General features: G+C 34.5%; 2 protein-coding genes across 4 annotated transcripts in view; one reads left to right on the top strand and one right to left on the bottom strand.

Annotated features, from left to right (window-relative positions):
- Window positions 1-1878, top strand: part of IL7 (interleukin 7) — a 40043-nt gene extending 38165 nt beyond the window's left edge. For both annotated transcript variants that reach the window (XM_058668758.1, XM_058668759.1), the window contains one exon: window positions 557-1878. In XM_058668758.1, coding sequence (XP_058524741.1) covers window positions 557-673 — 117 coding nt within the window. In that variant the 3' untranslated portion in view covers window positions 674-1878. The remainder of the gene's footprint in view (window positions 1-556) is intronic.
- Window positions 1879-12019: 10141 nt separating this feature from the next.
- Window positions 12020-13877, bottom strand: part of ZC2HC1A (zinc finger C2HC-type containing 1A) — a 42711-nt gene continuing 40853 nt past the window's right edge. For both annotated transcript variants that reach the window (XM_036492219.2, XM_004588066.3), the window contains one exon: window positions 12020-12553. In XM_036492219.2, the coding sequence (XP_036348112.1) occupies window positions 12388-12553 (166 nt within the window). In that variant the 3' untranslated portion in view covers window positions 12020-12387. The remainder of the gene's footprint in view (window positions 12554-13877) is intronic.

Genomic DNA, 13877 nt, shown 5'->3' with positions numbered 1-13877 from the left:
CTGTAGGTTGTATAGAAATTATAACTTTCTGTATAAATTATAGTGTATAATTTTAAGATTTATATCATTACAAAAAGTAGCACATGAAACAAACATCTGTCATATTTCATTGACTATTTTTAGAGTAGATTTTAGGACACAAGCTCAATCAGATATATCCTTATTAAGCACTTTTGCCAAAATAATATGACTGTTTCTTGCTAATTATTTCATCAAACATAAATGCATTATCCACTTTTAAAAATTTAATCTACAAGTATCTTCTTATGCAAATTTAAACAATAATATATCTATTATTAGAGTGTGAAAGTGGCAGCCAGCTGATGGTTCTTGGATGAAACTTATATCTTAAAAATCACATCTATCCTGAACTTTCTACATGTTAAATATCATACTTACAGTTAAAAATTAGGGCTTAAAAATATGCAAGATTATACTTTTCTCATTATACTAGATTTTTAGTATATCATAACTTGGAAATTAAAGATTGCACATTTTAAAACATGTAATTTTATTAAAATATGAAATTTAAAATTTTTTAAATATATTTTCCTAGGAAGAAAAGAAATCTTCAAAGGATCAGAAAAAGAATAACCGGTGTTTCCTAAAGAAATTACTACAAAAGATAAAAACTTGTTGGAACAAAATTTTGAGGGGAATTAAAGAAAACTGAAAAATGTGGAGTGGCAGTATAGAAAAAATTAAGCTGTAGTGCATCCTCCAAGAATATATCCACTTATACAATTTTAGGGAGGGAAGAATACCTCTTAGAAGTTACTGAATACATTCAAGCATAAAAGGATTACAGCACTTGAAAGACTGATATTATACAAGAAGATGGACGTAGCAATGGAAACTGAATGCTTCACTCAAAGTATTTCATATGCATGCTGACATATTTCAATCACATTAATTCTGCGTTGATTTTATAAGATAATCTATGTTAGGTATCAGTTGCAAAAATTCTTTTTAAACCTGTTTAAATAACTCAGGAGAAGATATCAAATCTAGCAAGAGTATAAAAAAGCTACAAGGATTCAAAATCAACACTGCTTTATACTCAAAATAAGGTTACACTGCATTAGTATGGTATATTTAGGATGGATATTGTCATCTGTGCTGGAGATGTTTTAGGGTTAATACTTATATATGAATAATGTCCATGAGAACAAGAAAGCCATATACCTTTAACAAGCAGCAACATAAAGAAGTTCAAGACAATTAGCAGACATAACAAGAGATGTAATCAAACATGCGTGTATAATACGAGTCCCTTCAAGAAGTGATATATCAAATATTTTTGTGTGGAAATAAAAGATGATTGCAACAAAAGTAGAAATTCACCTCATCCAAGGATGCTATATGTTAGTATTGAGTAACTTTTGTCATTTATGTATAATAAAACTTGTCTAAGTGAGTTTTGATTAATGAGTCTGGAAAGTATATTTTTAAGAGAATAATATATGTTGAACTCTTAATCTGTGGAATGTATATATTTAACACTATGTATATAAAATATTTTCGTATAGTAATTAGAAATACTTTGGATACCATTTCTCTATTGATAATAAATTTTATATGTATTAATACTGTCAGATTCAGTGAATGAAGCATAACAGGATTAAAAATGTTTTAGCTTTTAATAGGTTCAATACAGTTCTGAGAATATGATGCTGTTGCCTTTCACCCTTACTCCTTACACAACAGTATTTGTGATAACCTACCACTCCTTGTTCTTTCATATTCACTGAGTATATGACTTTAGTACCTGATTATTGAGAATCAATGTGGGATCAGGATGTCAAAACTACATAAGGCTGGGAACACTGCTTTCTAAATTAAATACGAGTCTTTCATAAGGAATTTTGCATGTACTTGGGTCTGAAATTCTTGTTCATTTGCAGAACGATGAAAACACTATTCTAGGCAAGAAAACGTACGAAGAGTAGCAAAGCTAGTTCAGGATCGTTCCATATCAAATGTGCCTTTTTCTAATGGCACATCTAATTAGTCTGAATATTTATCCAGACTACGAAAGTGAGTAGCTGTGCTCTGCTATGCATGGTAGGATATACATATAGTGGCATCCTGGGTCTCTGCCATTTAGAAGTGAGAGACATTCTCCCCCAAGTAGTAATAATCAAACGGACCTTCAATGCCCTGTGAAACAAAATCCTCAGCTGAAACAGGAGTTCTAGAAGTTTTGCGTAAGTCCAGAACATACTTTAAGCTTCTTGTATAAGATGGAAGGTGTATATTAAGGTTCATTTAATTGCATGTGGATATTCACCTATTTATCATTTGTTGAGAAGACTGTACTTTCTCAAATTTTCTTTGTATTTCTATAGAACTGAACAAATTATATCTGTGTGGATAGATAGCTGTTCTGCTCTATTCCAATCATCTATACGTCTATAATTTATCCATGTCATGATTAGCATATCATCATTATAAGTCTAAAAATTAGGTCATTGTGTGTGTGTGTTTTTCCTTTTTCTGATATTCTTGCTATTTTGTCTTTTCATATACATTTTACAATCAGTCCGTGAGACCACTAAAATGCTTACTGGAATTTGAGGAGAAATTGTTATTAAGCCTACAGTTTAAATTGGGGGTGCAAAGTTTATTGTTTGACCTAAGGAATACAGTATGATTCTGTATTTAGGTCTTTGAGTTCTTCCATCAAGTTTCATATTTTCCAGCATACATCCCCTAAACATATTTTGGTCAATATATATGCGTAAATACTTGGGTAAGTTTATGTGTGTAATATTACAAATGGTATTTTCAAATATAAAGTGATCCTGTTCACTACTATCATATGTAAACAATTATTGCTATTGTACATTGTCATTGTATCCTATGACCTTGATAAACTAACTCACTTGCTAATTCAGCCTTCCTATGGATTCTGTGGGATCATCTACATAAGCAGTCATGATGCTGGCAAACAGTGATCCATTCTCTGTGCTTATAGATACTTGTGAAATCTCACATTTTAAATTCTTATTTTATCTTCTGCATAGCTCCAGCAGAAAAAAAATTTATGATTTTTTTTTTTTTAGCTTTGTAGCATGAAGACACTAGGTATATTCAATTTTCCTTCTTAAACAATCTTGCTCCATCATCAAAATGGCTGATACATTACTACTCAGGGATCTTTACACTGACATGCAGAATGTTTGTATTAGATTAATACTAATAAAGAGTTACTGAGAGTTTTTCGTATTTCTGCATTTTTATTTCAATTGCATCTCAAATATGCCAGTTTGAGGCTTATCACAAATAAATAATAGGTCAAATCATTACCTGCCAGGTTTACATCTGCAAGAATTTTGCACAACCCCTGAATCGTACTAAGTGGCCCTGTTCTTTGTCTTGTAAATTTATGCCTCTGTCTCAAATACTGAGAAAACACAGAAGGGAAATTGCACTGAGTGAAACCAATTAATAGTTGGCAAGTGTTATATGTCAAAGTTCAAAAAAATATGGTTATTTAGGTGATAGGAATTTGAGCTACAATTCCACATGAATTTACTCTAAATGGCTGGAGTAGTAGTAAAGTTTAGTCAAATTGGACAATGGCAAGATAAAGAGGCGAGGAAGCAAACAATATTTACCAGTGAGTAAAGGAATACACGAGCTAAGTGAACCGTTGAGGTTCATAGATGGACCAATTCTTTGAGCTTCCTAAGGGACTAATCACTTTCCAGTTCTGCTTCATATTGCACCTTATATAAAATTCCTTTTTTTCTGGTTAATTTGGAAGGACCCCTATCACTTATATATGAAAATGCCATTGAAACTGTTTTACAAGAATGAATGCGGAATGAAGAATGAAAAGTTTGTGTATAAACATTAGGTACTATTTTAAGAAAGTAAAATAAAATGACTAAAATGTGCTCCATGATCAAGACAAAGCAACTGAGTCAACAGCAAACAGGAATTTATTTCCCTCCCACTTTTGTAATTTTTATTGTTATTATTTTCTATGACATGGCTTTCTAGATAGGGGATGCCCCACTCCACCTCTCCTTCCTCCATCCACATTATTCCCTACCACCACCATCACACCCCCCATATTATTACAATTGTAAAGCCCTATAGCAACTATCACAAGTCCAGCATTCTGCTATTTAAGTATAGGTGTTAGAGGGCCAGGCGCCGTGGCCTAGCGGCTCAAGTCCTCGCCTTGAACGCTCCGGATCCCATATGGGCGCCGGTTCTAATCCCGGCAGCCCCACTTCCCATCCAGCTCCCTGCTTGTGGCCTGGGAAAGCAGGCGAGGATGGGCCAAAGCCTTGGGACCCTGCACTTGCATGGGAGACCTGGAGGAGGTTCCTGGTTCCCGGCTTTGGATCGGCGCAGCACCGGCCCGTTGCGGTCACTTGGGCAGTGAATCATCGGACGGAAGATCTTTCTGTCTGTCTCTCCTCCTCTCTGTATATCTGACTTTGTAATAAAAATAAATAAATCTTTAAAAAAAAAAAGTATAGGTATTAGAAATTCTGAAAAAATCTAGTATCATAGTCAAGGCATATTTAATGGTACCTCTACTCCATGAACTACTTCTAAGTCATTAAAAAGAATGAAATTCTACCATTTCCAGCAAAATGCTCCCAACTGGAGACCATTATGTTCAGTCAGTGAAATAAGCCAATCCTCAAAGGACAAATACCATATGTTCTCTCTGATATAAGGCAATATTCATGCAAAATACAAAATAATTACAAAAATAGGCAAACATATTTATATACATATATATCCTCATAGATGAACTGCATAATGAGGACTAAGATATTGGTTAGTGAAGATAGGCTGTGGTATGTATCTCTATTCCTAAATAAAAGGAGGATTCCTAAGGAATTTACTTCAAATGAGTGGACCCACAGATGGCAGAGTAGTGGACAGGAGAGCAGTCTTATGAAATGAGAAAAATTCTCTTCTTATGTTAAACTGAGGGATGGGACAAAAGCCTCAGTTGGTTTCAACTCTAAATCATCATGTGAGCACAATGTTTTTCTGAAAGCTGAATGCTAAGAATGCTTAATTCGGTCAATGTAAGTTCATCTGGCTATTTCAGAGACGGATGGGATACAATTACCATCTCTTGCTTTGTTTCTCACTAACTTGGGGACCAAATAACATAAGAGTACTCAGATTACATATTTAAGTGAGACCATACTACTCTCATATTCAAATCTTAATCTGAATAAGCCAACCTCATATTTATGCCACCTGCTGCTTGGTTACCTGATTTAACTTTCTACTCTCTTCCTACACGGACAAACTGTTCAGGACTACCAGGAACGTGGCTTTACCACAGAACCATGGAGCTTATTTTACTTTCATCATGAAATGTTCTTTCCTCTCCTGTCTACCTATATACTTTAACTTAATGAATAATCTTAAACAGAAAGCATTCAAAGTGAAGGGGTACTCAATAAAAATTTAAGAACAATAAACAAGTAGTAATGGTTTAGCCTCTCTCAAGTTTGAAATCAACCTTGAACACTGGAACTAAAATTGTAATCCACTCCCACTCTCCCCGTGTACCTTCTAACCACCCTCCTACTTTTTCTATATAGCACTGTCATTATTTAAGATAAAGTATTTTAACTTACTAATTGTCCATATTTTCAATCTTCCTTCACTATAATGTGACCTTGAAAAGGGCAGGCAATCTTGACTGCTTTGCTTTACCATACCTAGGAAAGTGTCAGCCGGAATTAAGATGTAGCATGCACATCAACTTGTAACATAAGCAAAATTATGTAATAAAAAGTTATCAGTAAGAACCTGGTATAGGGCATTGACAAGATTTTATACAAAACGTTGATACCCCTCAAATTAGTCCAACAAAACAGAGGCCAAAGTCAACAAAGATTTAATGCTGTCCTTCTCAACAGTGTGAAAACACCCTGCCGCCACTTCCTGAGTAACAGGATCTTTCAGAGCACCTCAGCAGTGGACAAGGAAGCATCTACTGTCCCTTAGGAAGGAACTCTTCCAGAACCATCGTGGGAGAACGACTGATTCCATTATTTTACTCTGCATATATGTCACACCCTGTTTGGGAAAGTGACATGCCTCCTTATCAATAATCAAGTCTGTTAGCTACCTCAATTTTGAAGGATGTACTCCTCAACTATCTATGTGATTGGTAACTATACATAATTTTGTATTCAAACCTGATTCAATGCAAGTACACATCTTGTTAAAAAAAAAAAAAAGAGGGTTACAAAACCTATTACCAAACTCAGCTTTTCTGAGCAGACAATTCAAGAAACTACTTTTTATTTTTTTTCCTTTTCTTTCTCTTTTTCTTTCCAGTGATTTAAACCTTTAGCTTCACTAGCTGAATAAGCTTTCACTTTGCTTTTTCAAGCAGACTTTGTCAGTAAGAGGTATAATCATACTTGAAGTATATTCTTTCAGTCAGTTTACAATTGTCTAACACCATGATAGGAATGAAAAAGGAGTGCTAATTTAGCTTCTTTTAAACATTTCCACATTATCACAGCCATTGTAGCAGAGAAGCAGATCATATCACTTTGTTGAAGCTTTTGCATGCCAATGCAAGGCCTTAGTGCAACAGATGTAAGCAACAAGGAATTACTAAAAGCTGTCGGGTAATTCCTACAGTCCTCTGGAGAACCAAATTATAAGTGTGGAAATTGTCCAGCAGAAATAATACACAAATAGTAATGACAGATGATTCTGGCAGAGATAAAATCAACCCAAGTGCTCCCCCAGGGAGCAGGTCACATCTGGTGATGAGGATGCCACTTCGTGTCTGCCTACTAAATCCCAGCAATTACAACAAGCAATGCAGCCTTTGCCTCCTATGACCTGCTGCAGAATCAAAATCTCTTCGGTTGCTCCCAAGTAACATAACTACTTGTAGCTGAAAGAAAGGATGGGAAATAAAACTCCGGCTAAGTTTGAGTCATTGAGATTTAATATAGAAAATTCATCAAACCAGGAGGAATTTAAAAAAAAATGGTACATGCATAAACACATACATGCCTATTACTGATAATTTAGGGTATATTACAAACCAAGCTAGTAGATGTTATGTGAGCTGTAATTAATTCTGCGATTGTCCAGTATAGTAATAGATCCGTGACAATTAGTAAGATCTCTAACAGCCCCCCACCATCCCCCAAATAACTGTTGATGGCATCCATGAGGAGAAATCTTTTCCTTGATACAAGAGGGATAACCATGAAAGCATTTACCAAAATGTATATGAGAAGAGTGTCTCACAGAGAATTTTTGAGCTGGGCTTGCACACAAGCTGCTCGTTCAACAGTGTTTTGATATCATGTATAGTCGGATATATTGTTGAAATATCTATTGTTTAAGATTTTCAATTTAATATCTAATGGCACAGAATGTTTTCAGTGAATCATGGTTGAGAAAATAGGGTTTAAAATGAAGCTAATTCCTGTTTCTTTGTGAGATCTATGTTTTTTCCTGTAAGGATTCTCAAGTGTGATATTAGTAAAAATCCTGGATTAACATTACGAGAATCAGAACAAAAAAAGATTTTAATTTTTAAAGGAATATATGAAAGTAGATCTATGTTATCTTTATATAGACATATGAATATATAAAAACATATATCCTCACTCCAGCTTGATACCATGACCAAATAGCTTTTACATATTTAGAACAAGTTTATCTTTTACTTTATGTGCTATGAAACAAAAATCCATGTTTTAGAATATCTTCTTGAGTTAAACTCAGGAAAAATGATTACATTAATTCTTTTACCTTGACATATCATTTTCAGTAATAAAGATATTATGAAAATTATCTATTGCAGCTGGCATTGTGGCAAAGTGTGTAAATTCACTGCCTCACATTCTGGCATTATATGTAGGTGCTTGTTCAACAGGCTGCTTCACTTCGAATCCAGCTCATTGCTAATGTGCCTAGAAAAACAACAGAACAGATGGAAAGGGGAAGGGCAAGGGAAGGAAAGGGGAGGGAAAGGAAGGGAAGGAGTGAGTCTAACAGCGCTGCAGAACTCTATCAGTTCCTTTATAATTAAAACAAACATGATGCATTAAACTGCGTAAGGCAGTGGGCATTTGATGGAGGTCAAGATGCTGCTTGAGACGTACACATCCCACCTGTGTGGTTTGAGTCCTGGCTCCAGTTCCAAATCTAGTCTCCTGCTAATACAGACTAGAAGAGGTTACAGGGGATGGTTCAAGCCATTTGGGCCTTTGCCACCTCTGTGGGAGACACAGGCTGAGCTCCTGCTCCTAGTGGTAGAACTGTAAAGCACAGCCGTTTCAGGCATGTGAGGAGTGAGCCAGGAGATGGGAGCTTTCTTGCTCTCAAATTTAAATGAGGAATTTTTTAAAAAGGAATCACTTCTTTTTGTCCTAAGTTGCAATCACTTTGGTTTCACATCAGCTATTATAAAGAATCATACCAGTTTAATAACGGAATTAACCACATCATATTCTCTTGATACTCAAGATTTTATAGAATGAGCACATACTTTTTTAAATGTTTCTAAGCATAAAGTTTTAGCTTTTCACATCTTACATTAATTGAAATATCTACTAATGTATTAGCTATTAATTAATAGAAGTCAGCTTCCCAGTCTAGATATTAATCTAGAGCAGATGAGAAAAAAAGATCTTTCTGTTAAGATCTTAACCTACTAAACTGTACTACACCACAGATGAAAGATTAGTGCAACTATTCCAGGTATTTGGCGACATGAAAGCTTAAGATTCACAACTTTGGTAATAAAATATTGTAAAGTATAAATACTCACTATTCCTCTCAATTACTACAAGTTGGTGGCATAACAGGTTGAATTAGGTTTTTAAAATAAGTTCAACAACTTTGAATTATTAAAATCATAATAAAAGAAATTAAAGTCTCTTTAATTTATTCCTATGCATTGAAAAAGGGAAGGAAAAAACATCAAAATTATCAGAAAAAAATCATACTTGGATTGCTGAAGCCTGTCACCTTAACATAGTAATTCAGACTAGCAATTGCACTATCCATTATCCACAAGCACCCTCTAGTGGCAAAAGAAGCAACTCACACATTACGTTAAGAAAACATTTACGTTGGCATCCTGAGTACTTTATTTTTCGGATGTGAGGGCGATCTGGCTGCGACATCTGCCACCCCATTGATCGCCAGGGTTGATTCGGCTGATCTGGCTGGCTAGGCGGGTGTCCCCGTCCTCCCTCACCGCTCCATGTGCGTCCCTCCCGAAGCTGCGCGCTCGGTCGAAGAGTATTTTATTTTTCTAAATGAAGATAAAAGCAAGCATGGCTACCAATAACTTAAAAAAAAAAAAAACAATTAGTTGTTGTGACATTCAATAATATAACCAGTTGGAAACCTTATCACTCAAAATATATTCATCATACAAAACATGTGTTATATACATATACATAATTCTCGCTGATTTTCTTCTATGTATTTCCATTATTTTCCAATCTTTTCCTTTTGTTTTTACTACAGATATCACTCTCTACATTTTTAAGTCTAAATCATAAAATATTATAAAACGGCTTCTGCTATGAAATCATACCAATTACAAATACGTTTCCTATTAATTTTGACATCACTCATGTTTTTAATTAGTTTGTTCTTAAAGATTTTTTTTTATTTGAAAGGCAGAATTACAGAGAAAGACAGAGAGAATCTTTCATATGTTGCTTCACTTCCCAAATGACCTCAAAGGCAGAAACTAGAAGATTCTTCTGGGTTTTCCATGCAGGCAATTTTCTGCTGCCTTCCTACACACCTTAGTGCTGAATTGGAAGTGGAGCAGCTCTGATTCCATGTGGGATGGCAGAGGTGCAGGAAAAGGCTTAGCCTACTACACCACGGTGCTAGGCCCAATTGCTAAGTTTTATTAGATGTGAAGATAATGTCTGTATGCCTGAAAAAGGTATCTACAATACTGTCATGATATAATTCAGTAGTAAGAAAACTTTAAAAAGGCCATCAAAAAGCCAGTAAAAGCTACCTTCTCATTTTTAAAAATCTGTACATTTTAGTTCAAACATTTCATGATCAGTGAGTTCTTAGCTACGTATATGTTGCTAGAATCAATGAAAACCAACTAGCATATTTATGCTTTGTCTTTATTGAATTGACTCAAAAAAGATAACATCTTGATAAAAACACTTAAGAGACAACAGTAGCCACATTCTTACTTTTTCAAGCTAATGACTTTCAGATTATATATATTGTTTTTACAATTTAATTTAAGCTTATCATTTCTTATTCTACTACACAAATACTTGTGAAAATAAATAAAATGATGCATAGAAAATTTTCTCAACAAGAATTGCACAAAAAATCAATATGAGAACAAGATAGGTAACATGAAATGCATTTAAATTGTCACATGTTTACAAGTCATAAATATATTTCATCTACTTACTGCTTATAATAATCTTTGAGGCCTGGATTAGATCATCTCTTGCCAATTCATTTTCATTCGGTAGACTACAACATTTACTTGCTACTATAAAACTCAGGGAGAAACAAATATGTGCCAATTTATTCACCTTTTAAAAATTTTTTGTTATTTAGTTTAACCTACCCCTGCGTTAAGCACACACAAAAAATGATACAATCTTTAAAAATACTATAATGAAAACAGTGCTCATTCCTAAGATAAAAGAAAGTTCAGTGCTCCTCATCTGATTTCTGACAATGAGGATAGAATAAAAGTAATAAAGAGCAAGCCCAACGCATACACAAGTCTTGGAACACAATTATAGCTTATTCTAGCTGATGGATATTTTCTTTGCTTTTTCTTTATCAATGTGACTGAATATGATAGAAAGGAAAATAATAATAAAAATACTAAAAATACTCAGGAAGAAATCTATAAGGTACATAAAATTAATAACCCTATAAATAAAGTTTAGACTCCCGCACAAATTAACAATAAGAAAACAAGTAAGAAAAATTCAGACTTTCTGAAAAACTATAACCTACAATTTTTTACAATGAATGGAGTTGATCAGAATCATAAACAAGCTAGAGATTACATAAGATATAAAAGGTTTGCTTCTGCCTTTATAAGACGAATGTTCACTTACATTTGACTGAACTGAAATTACTACAAAATGATTGATTTCCTACTAAACACTATGTCATCCTGAAAATGACAATGATTGAAAGCTCAATTTTAGTTGAGCTGAAGAAAAAAAATAAAAACTTTTGTGTATATTTAGTTACATAACAGGTTGGTTATACATTAAACATTTTTTTGACTTCATTGAGATATGAATGGTGATTCAACACTAAACACTAAACAAAATGAGTAGGAAAAATGAAATATCCTTTTATCCTACTCACATCTACATTTAAATATACATCAAGGAACTAATATTCAAATACTTTTGACTTGCATGCTAAGCACTAATGATTAATACTGTGGTTATTATTTATTAAGTGAAGTGCCATAAGATATTTTAGAAATAGTTTCTTCTAAATTCAGGTACACAAAAATAAAAAATTTTAAACATATAGGATATAACAAAAATTTATAAAAATGAAGTAAACTAAAAGTGCTCCATAAAGTTTTGGAAAAGAAAAAGGAATGAGAAATTTGGCAACATGATTAGAATGTAGGAAGAAAACATAATTGTTCAATATATTCACACAAAAGTTTAAAAAGCTCGTCTGGTTATAAATCAGACATGTCTTTAAATTAGCGTTTCTGAAAAGAAATGCATCATTACATTTTCACAGAATGAGTAGTAATAATCTTTACATAATAAATAATATGTTGTGAGCAATGTAGATCTCGGGGGGTCTATTGTTTGTATTTTTTTTAGGATTTATTAAATCAGCTAGAATTTAATTAAAATCTCAAAGGAAAATGACCTCACAAACCCAATAGTACTAAAATCATTCTCCTCAATCAGTAAATTCCGAATATGCCATCCTACCACACCACTATCTAGAGACAGGCATCAATAATGGAAACAATCACTCTGATTTTTTTAAAAAGTTTTGATTATCCCAAGTGTGAAGCATAAAGTCTGAGAATTTGTGGAGACATACACTGAATGTGCCTGCGCAACAGGAGAAATGTAATACCTAAGCTAATGATTCCACTAGAAATTATTTTCTGAAAGACAAGTGTTTCCTTGCATGGTACAGTTTAAGGAATATCATCAGGTATTTATTCTATACAGCTTATGTACACATATATACAAACACTCATAATTCAGCCATAAGATTATGTGCCAAACATTACCAGTAAAGATATTTTGAATATTTTTAGCACAAAATAATCCGAGGAAGTACTCTAGCTGTCCAAGCAGCAATAATCATAGAATTCTGAACCTGGTTTGTTTTCATCTGGGTTGCTATTCACAGAAGCATTCTCCGAACGCCACATTCACAACAGAACTTCGCCCATTCTACAGGGTATTTAGTCCCACACTCATGGCAGAATTTTGGTAAGTGTCCAGATGAATTTCCTTCAATGCTTTTAATGCTTCCACCATTAAACGAAGATGTGTAGTCCCCATCTGGCCTGGAAAAGTATAGGAGAAAACAGAAATATAAAGTTCTCATCAGCTTTTTATTGAGATATGCATGGTGATCCAACATTAAGCACTAAATGAGTACGAAAAATTAATTATTCTTTTATTCTACTCGCATCTACAATTAAATATAAATCAAGGAACTAATATCCAAATACATAAGCCTTGAGAAACAGAAAATAAAGTATAATAACTTACTCAATCTCATTTTTAATAGTCTTCTAATTCAAATTCTAAGAGAACTCCTGTTAGTACGTTATCATAATTTTACAAGCTCTCTTTAACAGATTTGTCAGTGTTAGAATTTATCTTGACCAAAGACAGTCAAACTTCCCATCAGTTCTCTCTGTAGGCATTGGTACACTAGACCATCACACAAAGAAAATCAGAACTCAGAGAAAACTTAGGGTCTTTGGTTTCCAGGTCTCCCTCCTCAGTTACAAGGATTGTGAAGTGAAATTTCCATTACTTTATTCTTTAATTTTATTATTCAACTAGATCAAGCTGTTGCGATGCGATAGTCAGTAAGTACTGGTACATGTCATGTCATGATGCGCTATTTAACTCCTTAAGAATGTCTTCTCTCTCTTCTGAGAACATGATGTTTACTTTAAAGTCACCACAAAGGGACCTTCTCGTCACTGGAAGATTATAAGCATGGTACCACTGGAAAATAAAGTATTCTTTCTCCGCAGAAATTTATTGAAGAAATTTAGTTAATTCAGTTTGGGTATGATTTTCATACCTTTTGGGAATAATAAAGAATGATTAAAATGTCTGGCATTGCGGCACTGCTGGTTTAAGCTGCTGCTTTAGGGACACATACAGCCCATATTACAGTGCCTAAGGTCAAGTCTGAACTCTGCTTTCAATCCTGTTAATACGCACTGTTGGGAGGCAGCACACAACAGCTCAAGTATTTAGGTCCCTGACATCATGTGGGCCCAGTAGGGAAATAGTGGGCACCTCCCTCTTGGGTTTCCTCTCCGACTGGTGAACATGAGAACCAGAAGTAGGGCAGCCATGGTTAGACAGAGTAGCATCCACTGGCACATGTATGGGCTGGATAATGGGGCTGGGGTTGAACTAGGCTTCAATGCCCATTGACATGTATGAGAGCTAAAAGGGATATGGGACAGACTGGACCAGTCTGCTGCACATACTGGCAAGCATGGGAACCAGGGCAGGACGTGGGCCAGGTGGGGGTTATTGCAGGTTGCTCTGATTAGGCTGCAGCTCCTACTGGTGTACGTGAGGGCCGAGTGTGTGGTGGGCAAGATCAGGCTGGACTGCAATACCCATTGGTTTGTGTAG

This window comes from Ochotona princeps, chromosome 9 (assembly GCF_030435755.1).
Source record: "Ochotona princeps isolate mOchPri1 chromosome 9, mOchPri1.hap1, whole genome shotgun sequence".
Classification (NCBI taxonomy): domain Eukaryota; kingdom Metazoa; phylum Chordata; class Mammalia; order Lagomorpha; family Ochotonidae; genus Ochotona; species Ochotona princeps.
The sequence above is the reverse complement of the archived record's forward strand: the minus strand, read 5'-3'. Positions and strand labels throughout refer to the sequence as shown.